Below are 21,974 nucleotides of genomic sequence, written 5' to 3'. Positions count from 1 at the left end.
TCTTGCCATAAAAACAGGCAATTACATCTACTCTTTGGAGTTCAATAGGAGCCAAAACGCCGTCGTTTCCCCCCAGAAGTAAGAAGTTAACGTTTGGGCTTCAGATATATCGGCCCAACGTTGGGAATGAAAATAGAAAGCCCAGCCCAAAGGCTCCAATCAGGCAAGTTAAACTTTTCCCGCTCTTTAGAGTTCATGACGATCTAAAACGCAGTCGTTTCAATTATAAATACAGAAGCAAGAAGCACAGAGCAGTCTCTCAACCGTTCTAACAAACTCGCACTCTTTCCAAAAACGCGCGCTCTCTCTCTCTCTCTCTCACACACACACACACACACACACACTTTCACACTCAAAGCTTTCGAATTCGCTCCGAAACGCCAACAATGGAGGCCAAGAAGACTCCATCTCCGACGCCGGAGAAACCATCCAAATCGCCGGACGACAATCCGATATTCATCAATGCGACGATTTACGCCGGCGATCTCGATCCCGAAGTCACAGAGGAGGACCTGATCGAAGCGTTCCGCTTCATAGGTCCCATCGCCTCCGTCAGGCTCTGCCGCGACTCTCTCACGGGAAAGTCCCTCCGATACGCTTACATTAACTTCTTCTCATTTTCCCACGGTTAGGTTTCGCGCTCTTTTCTTGATTTCTTTGGAGCTCGATTGCTTTTCCTTTCTTCAACTTTTTATCTAGGGTAATTTTTTTAGAAATTTGGGCGTTCTTCTTTTCCACCGGAATCCTTCTAGTACTAATCGTTGATTTCTTGCTTTCATTACGTTTCTTGAACTGTTTACTACAGGAAATTTGGGCGTTCTTTTCCGTTGTTGATTGTTGGGTCTGATTATATTATTGTTTCTTTCTTTCTTTCTTTATTGGTTTCGTTATTAGCCTCGAAAGCCAAAGCTTATCTGAATCACACTGAGCTGAAGGGAAAATGCATGAGACTGATGTGGTCTCAGAGAGACCCAATCTTGAGGAAAACCGGAATCGGAAACGTGTTCGTGAAGAACCTCGATTCTTCGATCACCAGTGCTCAGTTGCAAGAAATGTTTGCTGCATTCGGGAACATTCTCTCTTGCAAGGTTGCCGAAGAAAACGGGGCGAGCAAAGGCTTCGGCTTCGTCCAATTTGACTCCGAGGAATCAGCCGCAAAAGCCATCGATTCTCTCCACGATTACGAGGTTCACGGAAAAAATCTGTAAGCCATTTTCTTTCCTAATCTTTCATTTCCTTTAAGAATAAATAATTTTAAATTACCAACGATTCTGATTTTGGGTTCTGTTTTTTTTTTCTTGTTAGGTTTGTCTCGAAATTTGTCGGGAAAAGCGAAAGAATGGCGAACTTGAACGGCGAAATGACCTTCACGAATCTGTTTGTGAAGAATCTCGACGAGCACATCACCGAGGAAGCCCTCGAAAAAGCTTTCTCCCGGCTCGGGAAGGTCTCCAGCGTGGCAATCATCAAGGATGATACAGGAAATTCGAAAGGGTTCGGCTTTGTCAACTTCGAGTCGCCAGAATCGGCCAAGAACGCCATCGCTCTCTTGAATGCTTCTCAGCTCGGTAAAAAATCACCTCATTCAATCACAGAATCCAGTTCTTGAAACTGTTTTATCTGATGAAGTCTGTGGTTCAGGTTCAAAGACAATATTCGTGGAGAGGGCTCGACAGAAAGACGGAAAGAACCCGGAAAATTTCAAGACCACGAATCTGCATGTGAGGAACATCGACGCTTCCGTGGATCACAAGCAACTAAAACAGCATTTCAAAGGCTGTGGAGAGATCGTCTCTGTTAGATACAGCAGACGCAGAAACGGGGACAGTAAGGGATGTGCCTTTGTCTGTTTCTCTACCCATGAAGAAGCAAATAAGGCTCTCAAGACAATGAATGGTAAAATAACTAAAACCCTCTCTCTGATTCTGAGTCTCTCTAATTATTACTGTATCACTAATTCTGGGCTCTGTTTTCACTCAGGATCTATTTTAGCTGGACGGTCTCTCACATTGGCCTTGGACAGGCATGAGAATCATCGACTCTCAAACTCGGCAGCTTCTTCTTCTTCCTCCTTGTTTCCAGTCCCGGTACCGGTCCCACAGGCGTACCACCATCAATATCCTTCCTTGAATGCGAATTTCAACCAGCCTTTCTGGAACCAGTACGTCAATGGAGTTTGTTACGGGCCATACCCGCCGCCTATGGTTCAGAACTTCTCACACCGCTATACCAGAGCTGTGAGAAAATCTACTTTTTTTTTTTCTTATACTCGTGATTCCCTTTTCTCTTATTTCTCTGACATGAAAGAGTTTTGTTAATGCTCCAGCTTCCGGCAAGTGAGATGCAGATGGGTCGTCGCAGCGAACATACTCCGATGCGTACGATTCTTATTATATCTGAACATTTTGTAACTACACATCTGATTTATATTATTTCCTGTTCTAATATCCTTGTGCTCGTTTGTGGAACAGTCTCGTACTGAAGAACAGGAAGCTACGAGAATCGGTTTCATTTCAAGTTCATTTGTCAAAGCAAGAAAAGGAGTACTTGTCCTGTTATGATTTTGTTTTCTGAGTGTTTTCTTTTTCCATGTACCGATAATGTTGAGTAATGGTGTGAATATAGGACATACACAGAAATATTTCTTTCATCTCGGAAGTTATAGCCTGTATTCTCTTTTGGTACATAAAGATTCAAGTTGTTTGAGCTTTTGTACTTTTTCTCAACTCAAGGTGTATTGTGTAGTGTAACAAGTATACAAATAAAGCAATTTTTTTTCGTGTTGATATTCATATCATCTAATGATCTGAGGTTCAATAATGGTGGTCATAATGTGCTATTCCTGTATTTGTTTTGGCACATTAAGATTATATATATATATATATATATATATATATATATATATATATATATATTGACAATTAGGCACATTAACATTCAATTTTTATTTTTGCTGAGCAATATGTATATGGTCTCTCAGCTCAAGGTGTGTAGTAAGTAGTAACAAGAAGAAGTGTACAAATAAAGCAATATTTTCATATCATCAACTACAATATCATCATTGCATTTCACAACAAACAAGCTCAAACCAAGTGCGTAATAATAATAATAATAATAATAATAATAATAATAATAATAATAATAATAAAAAACTGTGAGCCATCATTACAAATGGAATTTCATAACAAGGGAAAAAAAAGGAAGCAGAGACATAAAAAGCGAAGTAAATCAGATGAGGACAAGGCCTTGGGCGAGCAAATACTCGGCGACGATTGTTGATGTCGTTTCCGAGCCTCAATAGTCTCGAGAAAATAAAGATTATAATATGTATGTGTGGTTATATATTATAGGATGTGGGTCTTAAAATATCGCCGTACATAAACAATAATAGACTTGAAAGAATAAATAGATGAAATTGAACGGGCAAAAGTAGAGATTTTACTAGTAATATGGTTGCAATCACACTGGCCGACCTTGATCAATTCGAATGTTGATTTCCGAGCTCAAAGAGTACAATTGAAGAGAGAAAGAGAATAATAGTTACAATAATAAGGAAAAAGAGAATAATATACTACGGCGAGATGCTCTATCCCCGGAGACACTTGTTGGTGACATCGTCCTTCATCGTCTTTCCCTCTGCCACGTCGTGCTATTTGGTTAAATCGGCTCGGTGGAAATCGTCAACACTCCGGGTTCCATTGACTTCGACTTCGTGGCTACTTCTGGAGAAGATGAGCCGAATTCACAATGGAATATGGGCTGGGCCCAAATTATTCGTTAAATGTTTACGACAATAAACCATCTTCGACAAAGACTTTGTCGTTTGGTTACTTTATGAATCATTTAAGTTGAATGAGCTTTCATGAATCATCGGACTTGACGGCCCAATAACATTTTAGTATAGAGGGTCGAACTCTTTAACCACAATTAGTCCCTAGTGCATTTAATATTCGAAGAATAATAAAAGGAGTAAAAGAATAAGCTTGAGTTCGTTCGAAATTTTGGCGCGAATCGAATATTTGAAATTATTTGATTCTGCATGTCTTACAGAATAAGGTTGAGAATATGCTGAACTCAAAAAATCTCGAGCTATCGTCTATGGTCCCTAACGACAACGTAGATCTTCTCTTGCCTTCACTCCTTAGTTCTTCCAACCTAGAATTCTTCCATAAGAAATACCAGATTTCATATAAGATTCACTTTCTTACTCCGCCTTCTGGCCCTACTGCGGCCACCCTGATAGATAACCACTACTAGATATAGGAAATTTTCTTTGAGAAATGTGGACTTAGATTTCTGATTCCACATCTAATAAGTACCTTAAGTTCCTCAAGCTTACAATTACCCAGATGTATTCGAACTTCGTTTGCATGGTGAACAGACTCATTACTCTGTCGATAGAGCAGAGGGTCGGCCTCATAGTGGATTTACTCTGTCTTTGCATGGTCAAAGCGAATCGAAGCTCGACCCTAAATGCTTTTACCTGTTGAAGTCACCGGGCAAATAGGTGATCGAGAATATCCCTGAGAAGGACACCGCGTAGGGCAGGTGATACTTTTGGTTCTCCATCAACCAGTATGCCGTGGGTCCTCATGCAAGGTCGTTTTAGACGACCTGGGCCAGTACCCTGGGTATAGACCAGCTAGATAGAGTCGAAACTGCGCTAACTTTCATTATTTGAAAGGATAGTTAACTTTTTTTTAGTGAGATCCCGAGCTCCTTCTGCGAACGACGATTTCAACTAAAAGCTTAGAAAGCTCAGGAAAGGCCAGGTCATTTGGGCTGATTTCAACCATTCCAACGGTGTACAACCTAGCATATCCATTCACCAAGGCTTTAGCAAGCAAGGTCTTTGACCAGCATCAAGAGGGATTGGGCATGAAGGACTACTCACATCTTCTTTGAGTCAAGTAGGAGTTTGTTGGCATTATATGCATTTGATGAAGTAAAGTCTCACGAAGACTCTTTCTTTTAACTGCTGAATAATTAATAAAGAGTTGAAACTTTCATTCATTCTTTCTTTTTTGTTTGAAGCTTTATGATAAACCTCAATCTTTAGTCCTTAAACAAACCTCACAACAAATGAAGAGTCAAATACAGATTTGCATGAACAAACTCTTCATGGTTTGCTTAAAACAGTATATTCACAATCTAAGGATCAAAGGGCTATTGATCTCAGTATGATTGTTAGGAGAACCTAAGATGTCTGGTTATGAGACATAGAGAGTTGGCGATTCTATAGTTCTTCCTAGGTACCTTCTGAAGATACTGAATTGACCAGTGCACTTCTAGAGACATTATAAGAACAAAACCATTTAACCTCTTCTGTCTCAAAGTCACTATGTATGAATTGCATCATGCTTACCTCAATCATGAAATGAGACATGTCATTTCATAGCTTACATACTCTCATTTGAGAAAATCAGAGTTCTAGATTCACTATGTGATATAGACAAGACCCTATCGATGAAGTACTAAGTTATGAAGATGTCATGAACAACTTTGTGAAGATCTCATAGATATGGAATTCATGTACAAGATTGCTGAAATGGAATGTATATCACTTCATGCTTTGTTCCTTGGAATATGAATAAATGAACTGGCCAGTGTCCAAATTGAGTCATGACTTTTTTGGATGAATCAATGTGACTTGTTAACTCCTTGTCAATACATTGTTTCTAACTTATTCACAAGTGACAAATGAGTTGAGGAAATAACAACTAGAATGGTAAAATGGTAATTTTATAAATCTCATCTAGTTGATGATATTCATGAAGGGTAAACATAGATAATATTCAATGGATCCACTCATCACAATTAAGTAGAATTTTGAGTAGAAAATATATTCACTTGAACCGAGAGATTTTCAGTATCAACTCTTTAGTGGAGTTAGTTGACATTAAGCTGGAATTTGGAAAAGGTTTGTGAACTTTTGTGTCCAAGAATGCTAGCTTAAGCTTTGTTTATGTGGATCCATGAGGTTACTACCACAAGTCATTAGAGTAGGATTTATTAAACTAGTAGCTAAGTCAAAATAAGTTCAAGTGTTGAACTAGACGAATTTACGAAAATTGTCTAAAGAGTAATTTTGTCCATAAGGACATAAGATGGTATAAATGTCAACATAAGATTTTGGACATTTTCATATGATGACAATGTGAATTAAGTCCACACGGCCAAGTATGGTATTTGGGCCTTGAGGATTGAATTTCATTTTATGGAATTTTATGTGAAAATTCTACATGGGCCTTTTTCTTGTATTGTCATGAACAAATAAAGAAACATCTAGAAGCTTGTTCTAGATGAGAAATTCATGGCCCTCCATCATAAGAAAGAGGAAATTATTTGTGCATTGATGTATGAAGATACTTGCCAAAAGGAAAAGAGAAAACAAATTTATAGCATCATGCTATATGTTGGACGACCAAATAAGAAAAAAAAGGGAAACAAATTTCCAACCTTGGTATTATTATGATAGGAATGAGAAATAAAGATTGTGCTCATGAATATGTGATATTCAATAGAAAAGAGGAAATTACCTCTTCAAGGCAATCCCTTCTCCTATAAATACCACACCTCATTCACAATGTTGAAACAAGTTTTTTGTGAGACTTTCTCTCTCTAGCTTGGCCGCCCAATTCTATCTCCCTCTCTTCTTCTTGCTCTTTTGTTTTGGCACCTAGGTCCTTATTAGACCTGACATTTTGTATTAGCTCTTTGGCCCTAAGTCTAGTTCTTAGGTCATTGTGTTTAATAGTACCCACACACTAAATCTGATCCAAACTCGAAGACTCAAGTGGTAGAAACTATCGTGGTTGCTCGGATTCAAGAAGACACGAATGAGACAAGCTAAGTGGGAGACGAGCGATTCAACCAATCGACAAGCTTCTCAACTCTCAAGCTTCAAACGAGGTTGGTACCGAGTGAAAACTCATTATAGTTTCATTTTAGATTGCATGTTCATGCACTTTTTCTAGGTAGTAAAATCGTTCGACATGTTTTAAAGAATTTTTTATTTTCCGCCGCTTACAAGAAGCGATAAATTATTCTTAATCCTAGATCGATTCCAACATAGATATAGATGTCTAAATACTTATGTCTTGGGAGTTCGGGATATGATATGAGAGGAAAGTGATTTAAAGATATGGAATTCAGTCTTCCTGGAAGAAGGTTAATGTTCACTCACCTAAGGGTTGATTCCATAATCGATTGCTTGCGCGCATTTTTGTAGTAAGCACGTACGAAAAAATCTTTTGATGGTGAAGCACGCTTTGGGGTCATATGTATCAAGAAAGGTATAACGAAATAATTGTCCTTTCTCATTACGAGTTGAACCTAGATTATTGAGCTCATGAACTGAATATATCAATGGACAGTAATGAACATTTGAGTAAAATATAATTCTAGTAACAAGAAGAGTGCAATCTCGGTTCATCTTGTGGTGTGACACCGAGATTGATGAATCAAATAAATAAGCGAAAATAAAGTTTTAGTCTATTTATCGGATTTGTGGGAGCTTCAGTTACTTGGTCCATAGTCTTCAAGGTGGCTCTGACAAGATGGATAGAGATACTTGTAATAGTTAGTTAATTGATTGTAAACTCACTACTGCAACTTGCAATATCTTTCGCATTCGTAATAAAGTATTTTACGGATAAGTTATTAGTTGTTAAGTAACTTAATAATATCACTGAGATTTATATGGGTTTGTAAAAGAGCAACTTAAATCAGCTCACAAGCCCCAAAATGGCTTGTAATGGCGTGTACAATGAGGTAATGGCCTTTAGATTTGTTTGATCAAAACCCAATAAGACTGAGACTTTTCTCAAATAGGAAATAAATATTATATATTAAATATGATCCGATTTTGGTGAATATTTAATATAGTAATATTCATGAGAGTATCACGGAGATATTATCTACTATTCTATTTATAGAATAGTATATTGTATTGTTGAGGTCAGTGAAGTCGATGCACACTCTCTACCTTCCGTTCTTTTTCTTAACTATGACAGTAATTGCTAGCAATTCCATGTATTTTACCTGCAAATGGAGCCAGCACCAAGTAGTCCTTCAAATTTGTCATTAATGACTTTGGCTTGCTCGGGACCGAGCTTGCGACTCTTTTATTTTACCTGCTGAAAGCAAGGATCGACATTACGTTGATGGGATGTTTTGTCAATACTAATATCAGGCATGTCTTCAATAGTCCAAGCGAAAGTAGATTTGTTTCTTTTCAAGAAGCAAATCAATTCTCGTCGGCTGCTACCTTTGATCTCGACGCCAATCCCGACATATTTTTCGAGGTTAGTCGTGTCGAGTCCTGGTATTGGGATTGTCATCTCGATATCGAGTGAGTCTTGTTTCTCAAGGTGTTCTTCCTCATCATCCTCGAGCTCATTTCGGTCGATCAAATAGTCATTAATTGCTATTGGTCATCGTCTGTTTTCCTGGATTTCAATTTGTAGCTACTCATGTAAGAAACTCTAGTGGCCTTTTAACTTCCCCGGATCTCTCGAATTCATCTCTTGTCGGGAAGAGGATACATTGACAGTAAGTTGAAGGCACAACCTTTGTATCATGTATCCATGGCCTCCCTATGATTATTTTGTAAAGTGAAGGGCAATCGAGGATGAGGAATTCCACGATTTTGTTCACTCCATCTGCCAGAACATGCAATTTAATTATCCCTAGTGAAGGTGTTGTTGCACCGCTGAATCCAGTCAGGTCAGTTGTTTCCCTTTTGACCTCGGCCTCATCCATGTTATTTCTTCTATGCGTATTTCTGAAAATGATGTCGACCGAGTTGCCGTTATTGATTAGGATTCTAGCTACATCGTAATTCAACACATCTAACATTATTATTAGGGCATCGTCATGATGCCCGACTACATGTCATTCTTCGTTCTCCAAGAAAGCGATGGAAGTGTTAGTTCCGAGGTCTACTAGGCATGGTCCATTTTTCAGCTGACGTTGGTACGCTTTCATCGTGTTGATGGACTCCTTACAGTAATTCGATCCACCGATTATGAAATACTGTAAGGAGTCCATCAACTATCTCCTATATTTTACATCTGAGGGTAATGGCCATTTAATCCTCAATTCGTAGAAAGTGAAACTTGACTAGCAATCTCCCATTTGAGCTATGCTAGAATTTTGTTGAAACCATTGTATCTTCTCCATATGTGAAGGTGAGATTTCTAGCGAGATCTCATCCACAGCATAAATGGCCATCTTCAACAATTTGCAAGATTACAGGATTGCTACATAAAGCTCTAACTATATTTTGACCTTTAAGCGAGACTTGACACATTCAATATCCTTGCTTCACTCGATTAGTTTAGTCTATGTGGAACAGGAGCTAGACATATTGAGTTTGAACGAACGGCCTGTAGTTTCTATCCATAACTGGATACCTTGCACATTGTTCATTCAGGTCATAATGAACTTCTTTAGGAAAGCATCGTTTCATTAATTCTCGTCAACCTTAATAATCTTAAATGCTAATGAATTGTCAATCTTCATTTCTCATGCAAAATTTATTGACCCCACTACTTGGAAGATTATTAATGTCAATGACAATCAAAACTCAGTCTTTACGAAGAGGTGGACAATTCACCTTTCATCAAAGATGTACCTCGACTTTTTAGTACATCGCCTTATCTTGGTAAGTGATTTTAGATAGCGTGAGTAGATCAACTTAATTAAATCGCTTGTATTTTCAATAAGCTAGTAATATATTATTGGTTGGATGTTAATAAGCATTCATTCATAGTGACATATAATTTTTTATATTCAAGAATATTTATTTGAACAAGCATAAATTGATCCTTTAATAAATTAAAGGTTTATTTAAAATCTTTTATGTTTTAAGCGTGAGTTCGTAACACCTAATGATTTTAGGATTGGTTATACTAAGTTTCTAGAAAGAATCTTCAGTATCTTGCAAACCAATTGCTTTCCAAACCTTCGTCATGAATCATATTACTCTAAAACTTAAATGAAGTTCTGAGTATCTTTGAATGATTTACTAAGAAGAACTTTCATGGGAGACAGTTCTTCTTAGATCATTCGAGAATTAGATAATTTTATAGAAATCAAAATCAGTGACGACTTGTTTCTATTCTTAGGAAAAGACCCCAATTATTACCTTCACTTCGACAAGTGATTAATTCTCTTATCCTATTATGGAGATAGAATCTATGTGATTTATGACATTGATTCTCATCCACTAAAGATTCACTCGGATATTTCAATATCATATGATTCATGGCATCTTGCCATGTAACTCAGTCTTTCTAATCTTGATTAAACATGATTAGCTTGATGATTGTTCACATCTCATATGTAACAATATGAACTTGTGTTGTACCCTTTTGAACTTCAGTCGGAGATCTAATCAAAGATCCTCCCACATACTAAGTATGTACTCTTCATTTTGATTACCTCCCACTAAGTTAAACAAGTTTGACTCGGGATGATCATTTTATGAACCATTGTTCATAGATACTACTTATCATTCATATACATATAATGATTTAATAAAAGTACACAATTAATAGTGATAACTAGACAGCTCAAAACTATTTTTTAACAAAGGCAATAAATTAATAATTTTAAACATTCATAATTATCTAATCAAGATAATTAAATCATACAAGAACATATAGCTACTATATGGGACAAGAATATCATAATATCTTAAGGCATTAAATTCAAGATGTTGAAACGCATCAAGTGCTCTCAATAAAAGATTTTCATGCAATAGCTGAAATAGGTGTACCAATGACCAAAATATCCAGAAAAAAACGTGAAAAAATATCGACACATCCAATATGTTCGAAAAAAATGTATGAAATAAATGATAATGAAAATAATTCATAAATGAAGATTTAATTGAACATTAGATCCTTGAGTTGATCAACGAGCTTATCTGTGACACAGGCTTGAATTTTAGTTCTTTCTTCCAAGCTCTTCTATCTCATCGAATTCTTTCTCAATATCTACATTATAATTATAAGAAGAACGCATACAACCAATGATCCTCAAATCATACCAGAGTTATTCTTATTTTTTTTTTCAAGCTCTGACCGGTGGAGAGGACAACTTCTCATCCAGTGTCCATCTGACTTACAGGGGAAACGTTTTTCATCGTTGTCCTTCTTCTATCTTCTTCATCTTCTCTTGAATCTTTATATTTCCCTTAAGAGGAACCTCTTCCCTTAGTGGTACTTGCAACAGCCTTAGATGACCCAGCTCCATAAGAAAGCTTATTCTTCTTCTTTGGCCTTTTAGAAGGGGTAGTGTTATCATGACGTTGAATAGACTCGAAAGTCTGCAACTCATTGAGGAGTTGGTAAAATCCATATCTCAACTTATTCACGATATAGTTGTATGTGAATTGTATGAAATCACTCGAAAGAGACTTAAGGGTAATTCCCACCTGAGTCATTTCATCCATCTGTACCCCGTGGAGTTCAGCTTCTGTGAAAAAATTAGTCATTTTCATGACATGATCTTTCACAAGAATTCCCATAGTCATCTTAGTGCTTGTGCACTTTCAAATGAGCCCAATACATGCTCTTTTTTTTTTGCATGCCAAACATGGCTTGCAAAGCGTCAAGGACCTCCACAACAGTCTCCATGCCTTCCATCTTTATTCGCAATGTATTAGACATAATCGGGAGCCCAAGTATCCTGATAGTTAATTAGCCCAAGTACTATTACCATAGTGATAGTCAGTACCCAGAGTCGTCTTCTACCCGATCAGTTAGAATATGGCGGGAAAATCTTGGAACCAGGATATGCCTTCCGAATGGAGATGGTGAATAGTCAGCAAACCATAGTTTCCCGCACGTGACGGTCCTTTACCTTTCTATAAAAATATACCTTGACTCACTATATTAAAATGTTTAAAGTTTTTTAATCTCCTACTCTCTTACACTAGGTGATCACTTCTTATGACATGCTAATCCGATTACCAGTCATTTGAAGTGAGGATTCTAAGCTACCCTTATTACGGCTTGAAAACTCGGATCTGACTCGGAAGTTGGAATCTCCCGAGGTACTACTAGTTTTCGTAAAAGGTAAGCTGTAAAAATAATGAAAATAAAATATAAAGATAATTTAGTAGACATTGAGAATTTGGATTGCATCCACATATTCTTTTTTTATTGTTGTAGTTTTCGTGAGTTGAGTCAGTTTGGATTTGAATTTCGCCCATGAATTCTTCTCATTAGCCCTTGGTTTTTATAGGTATTGGGTATTAGGTATTGTGTATTACACTACATGTGTGTTCTTGCTTTTGGTGGTTTATAGATTTAGTGTCTGTTACTCATGGGATTCGCCGGGTCCGAGAACGTACTCGGACGGTCCTAGATTAGAAGATATCCAACACTGAGTTCGAGTCAAATAGGCCCGAGAACTCTTGAAGGTTAAGTAAGACTCGTTCAGAACTCAAGAACAAACCTTATCATGCAGAACTTTGAAGAGAAAAGAAGATGGTAGGTCAAAGACTGGTCAAAACAAAGCAAACACGTGTACATAATAAAAATTAAAGCAAAATGCTCTCCTCGACGGTTATGTCGAGCACACGAGGAACAACCACCCACTACACTGTTGTCAATAGTGCCCACAAGAAGAGTAGTAGTCATTACTTATATACATTTGATGTAATAAAGTCTCACGAAGATTCTTGCTTGTAACTGCTGAATAATTAATAAAAGTTGAAACTTTCATTCATTCTTCCTTGTCTGTTTGAAGCTTTACGATAAACTATAGTCTTTAGTCCTTAAACAAACCTAACAACAAATGAAGAGTCAAATATAGATTCGCATGAACAAACCCTTCATGGTTTGCTTAAAACGGTATATTCACAATCTAAGGATCAAAGAGCTATAGATCTCAGTTTGATTGTTAGGAGAATCTATGATGTCTGGTTATGAGGCATAGAGAGTTGGAGACTCTATCGGTCATCCTAGGTATCTTCTGAAGGTACTGAATTGACTAATGCACTTCTGGAGACATTGTAAGAACAAACCATTTAACATCTTCTGTCTCAGAGTCACTATGTATGAATTGCATCATGCTTACCTCAATCCTGAAATGAGACATGTCATTTCATAGCTTACGTATTCTCATTTAAGAAAGTCAGAGTTTTAGATTCACTGTGTGATATAGACAAGACTTATTGGTGAAGTACTAAGTTATGAAGATGTCATGAACAACTCTGTGAAGATCTCATAGATATGGAATTTGTACAAGATTGCTGAAATGCAATGTATATCACCTCATACTTTGTTCCTTGGAATGAGAATAAATGAACTGGACAGTGTCCAAATTGAGTCATGACTCTTTTGGATGAATCGATGTGACTTGTTAGCTCCTCATCAATACATTGTTTCTAACTTATTCACAAGCGACAAAAGAGTTGAGGAAATAACAACTAGAAGGGTAAAATGGTAATTTTGTAAATTTCATCTACTTGATGATATTCATGAAGGGTAAACATAGATAATATTCAATAGATCAACTCATAAAATTAAGTAGAATTCTTGAGTAGAAAATATATTCATTTGAATCGAGAGATTTCAGTGTCAAGTCTTTAGTGGAGTCAGTTGACATTAAGCTTGAACTTGAAAAAGGCTTGTGAACTATTGAGTTCAAGTATGCTAGCTCATGCTTTTTTCATTTGGATCCATGAGGTCACTACCACAAGTCATTAGAGTAGGATTAGTTAAACAAGAAAGCTAAGTCAAAACAAATTCAAATGTTGAACTAGACAAGTTTTACGAAAATTGTCTAAAGGGTAATTTTGTCCATCAGGACATAAGATGTTATGAATGTCAATAAATAAGTTTTTTTTACATTGTCATATGATGACAATGAATTTAGTCACACGGCCAACTTAAGTGAATTGGACCTTGAGGATATTTTCATTTCATGAAATTTTATGTGAAAATTCTGCATGGGCTTTTCTTATATTGCCATGAACAAATAAAGAAACATCTAGAAGCATGATCTAGAAGCCTCAAAACCGTCCATCCCAAGAGAGAAAGAGAGTTTATTTTGTGCATTGATGTATGAAGATACTTGCCAAAAGAAAAAAGAGGAAACAAATTCGCTCCATGATGAATGAAAATGGGCGGCCAAGAGAGAGGCAAAACAAATGAGGAAACAAATCCAAGTGCCTTGATGGCACATGTTGGACGTCCAAATGGGAAAAGAGGAAACTAGGATTTACTCATAAATATGTGATATTCAATAGAAAAGAAGAAACTACATTTTCAAGGCAAACCCTCCTCCTATAAATACCCCACCTCATTCACAATATGTAAGACACAAGTTTTAGAGATTAAGAGCTTCTCTCTCTAGAATTGTGGCCGCCTCTCTCTCTCTCTCTCTCTCTCTCTCTCTCTCTCTCTCTCTCTCTCTCTCTCTCTCTCTCTCTCTCTTCTTGTTCTTTTGTTTTGGCACCTAGGTCCTCATTAGACCTAGTGTTTTGTTTGAGCTCTTTGGCTCAAAGACAAGCTTGAGTCATAGTGTTTAAAAGTGCCCACACACTAAATCCTAACCGCACTCGAAAGACTCTAGTGGTAGAAACGTTCGTGGTTACTCACAGGTTCAAGATGACTCGAGGGAGGCGAGCTAAGTGGGAAGATGAGCAATTCAACCTTCCTAAGGCTTCTCAACGCTCAAGCTCCATTCAAGGTTGGTACCGAGTAAAAACTCAAAGTAGTTTTAAAATTTTAAATTATACGCTCATGCACTTTGTCTAGGTAGTAAAAACGTTTTACGAGTTTTTAAAGAAATTTTTATATTCCGCCGCTTGCTAGAAGCGATAATCTTTTCTTAATCACAGATCTATTCCAACATACACATGTCCCGGGAATGGTTATTTGATAACTATCAAAGATCTGGGGCTCACCCCACGTACTCGACTCAAAACATCTACAAATAGTAGAAGAGCTCACTAGAGAAGGACACTTGACTTTTTTTACGCACATAGCATAAGTTAAAAGCTTCACCTATCATTCAACACCTCTCGTTTATTTACGCTCTTTTACTAGATTAGTCTGTACTTAGAGAAAGTCTTGCCTAGTTACTTAGAGTTCTGGGGATTGCGTTCTCGGTACCAAGTTGTACTTCGTGAGATACTTGTTCTACTAATTTTTATTGTCAACAGTTTGGCACTAGAAGAAAGGGGTAGAGTTGAAGATCATTGGGTAGCTCATCAATTCCAACCGGAAACAACACCACTACTGGTTTTGATTCTCACATCAAACAACACAACCGCGCCTTGCCGCTCACACCGGAGGAACTTGCCGAATATCTCCCCCAACCCAGCCTTGCTGAACAGTTCAAGGAGATGCAAAAAAGTCTTCTAGCCCTGGAAGCCAGCAATAAAGAATTGGAGGGAAGACTCCAAGAAAAGAGGGTCGCACTGCGAAGCGCAGTAGTAATCCCCAAAGAAGAAACCTCGCACCGATCAGGAAAAGAATCTATGGAGCAAGAGCCATGGAAAGATGTTAAGAATCTCGAAAACATGTTAAGGATCAATACGAAAGGGAAAAAGAAAATTCAGAATGAACAGAGTACCAAGCCAGTAAGGGAAAGATCCTTGATCGGTATCAACCACGACCGGAAAAAGCTTATCCCAGACCATGAAAGGTCCTGAAGAAGATTCAGAAACTACGGACAGCATAAGCACAAACGAGACTCACTTCAAAAGATTTGAGCGTCGCATCGAGGAAGTGGCCCTAGGACAGAAATAGCCGACTACAAAGATCATAGAAGTAGTCTCCCTGTTCATGGAACGAGTTATAGAACACCCGTTATCCGATCGTTTAAGGATGCCAAGCATCCCGACATACGATGGGAAGATTGATCTTGCAGACCACCTCGACACGTTTTCATCATAAATGCTTCTACAGGAAGCACGTCCCATGGAGTGTCGAGCGTTCTCTATCACCCTTACAGGCTCAGCCGAAAGGTGGTACAAAAAGCTCATGCCAAACTCAGTAGGATCTTGGAAACAACTAGCTCGAAATTTCATGGAACAATTCGTCGGCTCAAGTTCCGGAAAAACTCCCAAGGAAAGGCTGCTGGCAGTCAAGCAAGCCCACCATGAATCACTAAAAGACTACATCAACCACTACTCAAAGCAAGCATTCCAAGTAGACGACATCAACGAAGACTTTAATCTCTTAGGAATCACCTCATAATCAGAAATTTGGTGGTCACTTCAGAAAATAAGTCCTCGGGACTACAACGATTTCTCGAAGAGAGCTCAAAAATACATCAATGCTGAGAAAGCAAGGTTGACAGCCAAAAAGGTCGAGCCCTCGAAGACTCGAGGAGAATAGAAAAAGGGACAGTAGTTCGAGGACACCTGTCCCCCGAAGAAGATCCGGTCAGGAGCAGGACCACAGAAGCCCTTCTCCAGCAAGTACGATAAGTATCACCATCTGAATACTTCAATTAAAGAAATATTTAGTCTTACTCTGGATCAAGAGGACTTCCCAAAGCCAAACTGAATCAAGAAAGATATCTCAAAGAGAGATAGAACAAAATACTGCGCCTTTCATCATGACGTCGGCCACAAGACTGTGGACTGCTTCGACCTAAAAGAAGCTATAGAAGATCTGATCCGATGAGGGTCATTGAAGAGGTTTTGAGCCGACAAGGAAGAACATTGAGCAAAAGAAAGAAGCATATGGAAAAATCTCGTTAATCGTGGGTGGGCCACATGTAGGAGGAAACACAAGAAGTGCCCAGCAAAATTATGTTAGAGAGGCTCAAGCAGGGCATCGACAAATCCTTTTCACAGTAGGGCAGAGGTCGAGCAAGATCCTCAAGGCTAGCTTAGAACCCATAACCTTCACGGGAGAAGATACTCGATGGTTGATGTTCCCACATAACGACCCTCTGGTGATCTCGGCCCTTGTTGGGAACAAGAACGTCCACAAAATCATGGTGGATGACGGAAGCACTGCCGATGTTCTATATGAGGAAACATTAGGTAGGATGGGTCTTAAGAAAGAATCCATGTCTCCTTCTCCAAAAAAAACCACTATGGATTCACGGGCAACTCCATCACCCAAGAAGTATCATCTCGGTCCCAATAATTTTGGGAGAAAATCCGAGGACCAAGACTATTAAGACCAAATGGGTATTAGTTCTGGGTACGTAAGCATTCAATGCAATCATTGGGAGACCAATTCTGCAAGCACTTGGAGCCATCACATCCGTGGAGTACCTGAAGATGAAGTTCTTGACCGATTAATGAGTCGAAGAAGTACAGGGTACCCAGGCGCTTGCAAGAAGTTGCTACGCCGACTACATCGAGAATAGCCATGACAAAGATGCCAACAAGGTGATGACAATCGATACAAATTTTGACCCATGTCTCCTAAACCTAGGAGTAATCGGTCTAGGCGATGAAGTGGAAGAAATCATCCCAAACACTGAGCAACCAGAAAAGAAGCTCAAGATAGGAAAATACCTCGAGTTAGGTACCAAAAATAATTTGATCTATCTTCTATCTAAAAATTTAGATATATTTTCATGGTCACATGCCGATATGATAGGAATAGATCCCAAACTAACGTGTCATAGGATAAATCTAGATCCCAAAGAAAATCCTAGTAGGCAAAAGAGAATAGCTCTGAATACAGAAATATATGTTGCTTTAAAAGAAGAAATAGATAAATTAATCTCGAATAAGTCGATCAGGGTATTTGAGTTGGGTAGCAAACTCTGTTTTAAATAAGAAACCAAATGAAAAATGGCGTGGTAGCAAACTCTGTTATAAATAAGAAACCAAATGAAAAATGGCGAAATTGTGTAGATTTCACCGATTTCAACAAGGCATGCCCTAAAGATAATTTTCCCATGACGGGGATAGATCAACTGGTTGACGCCAATGCTGAACATGAACTCTTAAATTTCATGGACGTCTACTCAGGTTACAACCAGATCCCCATGTATGGTCTCGACCGAGATCATACTGCATTCATAGCAGACCGGGGATTATACTGTTATTTAGTAATGCCCTTCGGACTAAAGAATGCTGAGGCCACATACCAAAGATTGGTAAACTGGATGTTCGCAGACTTACTCGGGGTCACAAGGAAGCATACATTGATGACCTACTGGTCAAAAGTCAAAAACCATGAGAACATACAGAGGATTTGAGAGGATTCTTTGATATCCTACGTCAATTTCGCATGAAACTTAACCCCTTAAAATGCACTTTTGGTGTATCTCCAAGTAAATTTTTAGGCTTCATTGTCCACGAGCGAGGAATCAAAGTAAATCCCAAGAAGATAATGACACTTCTAGATATGAAGCCACCTCGGAGCATCAAAGAAATCCAGAAGCTGACAGGATGTATCTCGACACTAAGTCGCTTTCTCTCTAGATCAACTGATTGGAGCATCAACTTCTTCGACACCTTGAGGGGTTCCAAAGAATTCGAGTGGCACGAACTATGCAACAAAGATTTTGAGTCTTTGAAGGAGCATTTTGCATGGCCCCTAACCTTGAGAAAGGTACAAGATGGGGATCCATTAGAAGTCTATTTGGCCATCTCACAACACGATGTTAGTTCAGCACTGATAAAAACACGAAGGACAACACATGCCGAAGTACTACACTTCAAGACACCTCAACGATGACAAAGGAAGGTACCCGGAGCTAGAAAACTTGCATTCGCCCTCGTAACTGCGTCTAGGAAGCTAAAGGACTACTTCTTAGTGCATCAAATAACTGTGCTCACCAACTTCCCACTCTGGCATGTCCTACAAAAACCAGACGTATCCGGGAGGCTAATGGTCGATTGAGCTAACTCAATACGACATATTGTTCAGACCCCAACTTGTCATCCAAGGACATGATGTGGTAGAATTTATCGCTGAGTTTCACGTACATGCCAGTCGAGTATCCTACCTAGGAGATGTATGTGGATGGAGTAGCAAATGAAAAAGGAGCGTGAATTGGGATCGCATTCATGGGACCAGACAGACACAAGGTAAAATTTGCTTTAAAATTTTCATTTAGTGCGTCTAATGATGAGACCGAATACGAAGCCATGATACATGGACTTGAAATTGCCAAAGATTTAGAAATCCAAAAGCTAAAAGTCTACTCGGACTCTCGACTTATAATCAATCAAATTAAAAATGAGTTTCAAGAAAAAGGCGAAAATATGTCGCTGCGCACGAAGCCTCATCCAAGAAGCTTTGGCAAAACTCGCCACTCGAGAGTCAACCTCAAACTCAATACCGGTCATCCAGGTACAACACTCAAGCATTGAGAAGAGAAACCTTGTATTTCAGATAAGCATGGAAGAGCCATGGCAGACTCCAATTAAACAATATCTGATATCTGGTACACTCCAGGAAGACAAAGGTGAAGCGCGGAATCTCAAGTTCCAAGCTGCTCGATACGTCATAGAGGAGGAAACCATTTAAAAAAGAGGTTTCAACAGTCTACTGCTCAGGTGTTTGGATGAAGATGAGGAAAAATATGACCTCTGATAAATCCATGAAGGAATTTGAAGAAACCACATAGGAGCATAAGTGCTTAGGCACTTAGGCAAGGGTTATACTGGCCCACCCTGAAACATAATGCTCGGAACTTGGTGCAGAGGTGCCTAAAGTGTCAAAAATTCTCCAACATTTCGAGGCTCCCTTGGTCACCTATTTATTCTTTAACCTGTCCGACGCCATTCGCTGAATGGGGGATAGATCCCATCGGGGCATACAAACAGGAAAATGAGGATGTAGGTATGTTGTTGTGCCATTAATTATTTCTTAAAATGGGTTGAGGTCGAACCATGAAACAAAATCACTACCTATTTCCTTGAAAAATATTTTCGGAAAAATATCATAACAAGATTTTGAATCCCAGTCAAAATTGTGTCCGATAACAGAACTCAGTTCGATTGTGACTCATTTCGAAATTTTTGTGAAAATACGGTATTAACAAAGTATTCTCTACTCCAGTACGACCCAACGGGTTAGTGGAAGCCGTCAATAAGACCATCAAGCACGGTCTAAAGACAAAACTGGACGACCACAAATGGGAATGGGTGAAAATGCTCCCAGAGGTGCTATGGTCACACTGAGCCACCAGCCCCTCCGCAACTGGCGAAACGTCTTTCTCTCGTGTACGGCTCCGATGCGATTATCCCAACCGACATCACGGTTCCAACCGTACGCAGGGAGAATTATATAACATAGGTAAATGTCGAAAACCTAAAATCAAATCTCGATTTAGCAGAAGAAAAATGAGAAAGAGCACAATTAAAAAATCTAGCTAACCAACAAAGATTTGCTTGGAATTTTAATAGGAAATTCCGTCCCTGAAAAATCACAATTGGCAACAAAGTCCTCAGGAAAATTTTCTTCCACACCAAAGTCCCACAAGATAGAGCTCTCGGTGCTAATTTGGAAGGACCATACCTCACCAAAAATCTTCGGGAACGAGGCGTACCAACTAAAAAACCTAAACGGGGAAATGGAAAAGAGCCCATGGCTGTAGCTTTGCTTCAATTATCTAGTCGAAACCAATTACCAAACGTATAATAACCAAAGACCAATATAAGTATATTCTACGCAATAGCTTGATCTGAGTTACTATCTATAATTTTCGAATTTTGTTTTATTTATCACTAAGCCGACAAGTAACACAAGGGAGGGTGGAATACCTACACCTCGAATATTTTGATCAAAAGTTATTTTCAAAATTTTGGCCAAGACCAATATCTATAATCTGATCGGATTTTATTGTCAAATTTATGGCTAAGTCCAATACCTATATTTTGATTGGATGCAATTTTCAAAATTATGTCTAAAATCCAATAACTTACATTTTAAGTCCCGATTACGATATCCGCTTTTGAAAGGCATAGAAATCCAAACTCGGATCAAGCATAAAGATACAAGATCCGACCACGAATTAATTGTTATAAACCCAAGCAGGTTATAAAGTAAAATCATTATTACAAAATAAAAGATCCGACCAAGGATCCATTGTTCAAAACCTTTTCGGGTTAAACTAAAATAATAATATAAAAATAAATATATAAATTCTTCTCCAGATACGGTCTTCAGGCGTCCGCCCATCATCAGTCTCCTTCTCGGGCGTTTCCTCGGTCGGCTTAGACGTCATCGAGATCCGTAGTATCCAGAGTAAGATTCTATGGACCAAGAATCTTGACTGCATCATTCATCCCGGTAGTATAAAGGTCATCCTGCATGGTGCGGAAATCCTTGGAGGCTTAATATTCCTCCACAGGCTTCCAACGAGTGCCGGTACAAGTCGCCTCGAGTTCGACGCAATGTTTCGCTTGGAGCTCCGACCTGACCAAATCAACCTCGACTCTCGTGACATCTCGCTCCTTGATATAACAATTGTTTCGTTTCTTTAAGGAGGAGAGCTCGGCCCCAACAATGTTGACCAAGCCCATAACACCGACCAAATAAGTACCGAGATCGCCACTAGATGGTCCACTGATGCCTTAGACTTAATGAGCTCCACATCGTCAGTGGTCAGGTGATCATGAAGGATATCTATGGTCGGCACCAAGTGGTCTCGAGTGCCGGAAGGCCCCGAAACCTTATTCCCAGAAGGAGACTTGGAAGGGTCCACAATCTTAAGTAAAGCCTGAGCCACCGACTCGGGGTCGCGGAGTTGGCGACTCGCTCGCGATTAGGGTTGACCGGAAACTCGGCGAGGGCAGTCCTTTTCTTGGTCATCTCTGCAAAAAGAAAAAAAAATTCAGGTAAAACCTTGCTAAACTAACAATATCAATACCAATAAGAGAATAAGACAATCTTTACCCGAAAACAATTTACTTGAATAAGGATAGAAGTAGTAGGTGTCGTTGTAAACTATGATTTCTCATCTCCATCGATGTAGAAGGAAATACCATAAGCAACTGAGCCTAATCCTATATTCGATAAGTGGAA

At 38.8% G+C, this 21,974-nt stretch overlaps 1 protein-coding gene across 1 annotated transcript; it reads left to right on the top strand.

Moving 5' to 3' along the window:
- Positions 1–386: 386 nt before the first annotated feature.
- LOC149402265 (uncharacterized) lies at positions 387–2,597 on the top strand. The gene is made up of 7 exons (XM_089608295.1): positions 387–627; positions 895–1,204; positions 1,306–1,568; positions 1,642–1,896; positions 1,981–2,237; positions 2,327–2,378; positions 2,472–2,597. The coding sequence occupies exons 1-7, from the start codon at positions 387–389 to the stop codon at positions 2,480–2,482; spliced, it is 1,389 nt and encodes a 462-aa protein (XP_089464421.1). The 3' UTR covers positions 2,483–2,597.
- Positions 2,598–21,974: the final 19,377 nt, after the last annotated feature.

This window comes from Urtica dioica, chromosome 3, assembly GCF_054948205.1.
Source record: "Urtica dioica subsp. dioica isolate 48M chromosome 3, U.dioica_male_clone48M_v1_H2, whole genome shotgun sequence".
NCBI classification, from domain to species: Eukaryota; Viridiplantae; Streptophyta; class Magnoliopsida; order Rosales; family Urticaceae; genus Urtica; species Urtica dioica.
This window is presented reverse-complemented; position numbering and strand designations above follow the sequence as displayed.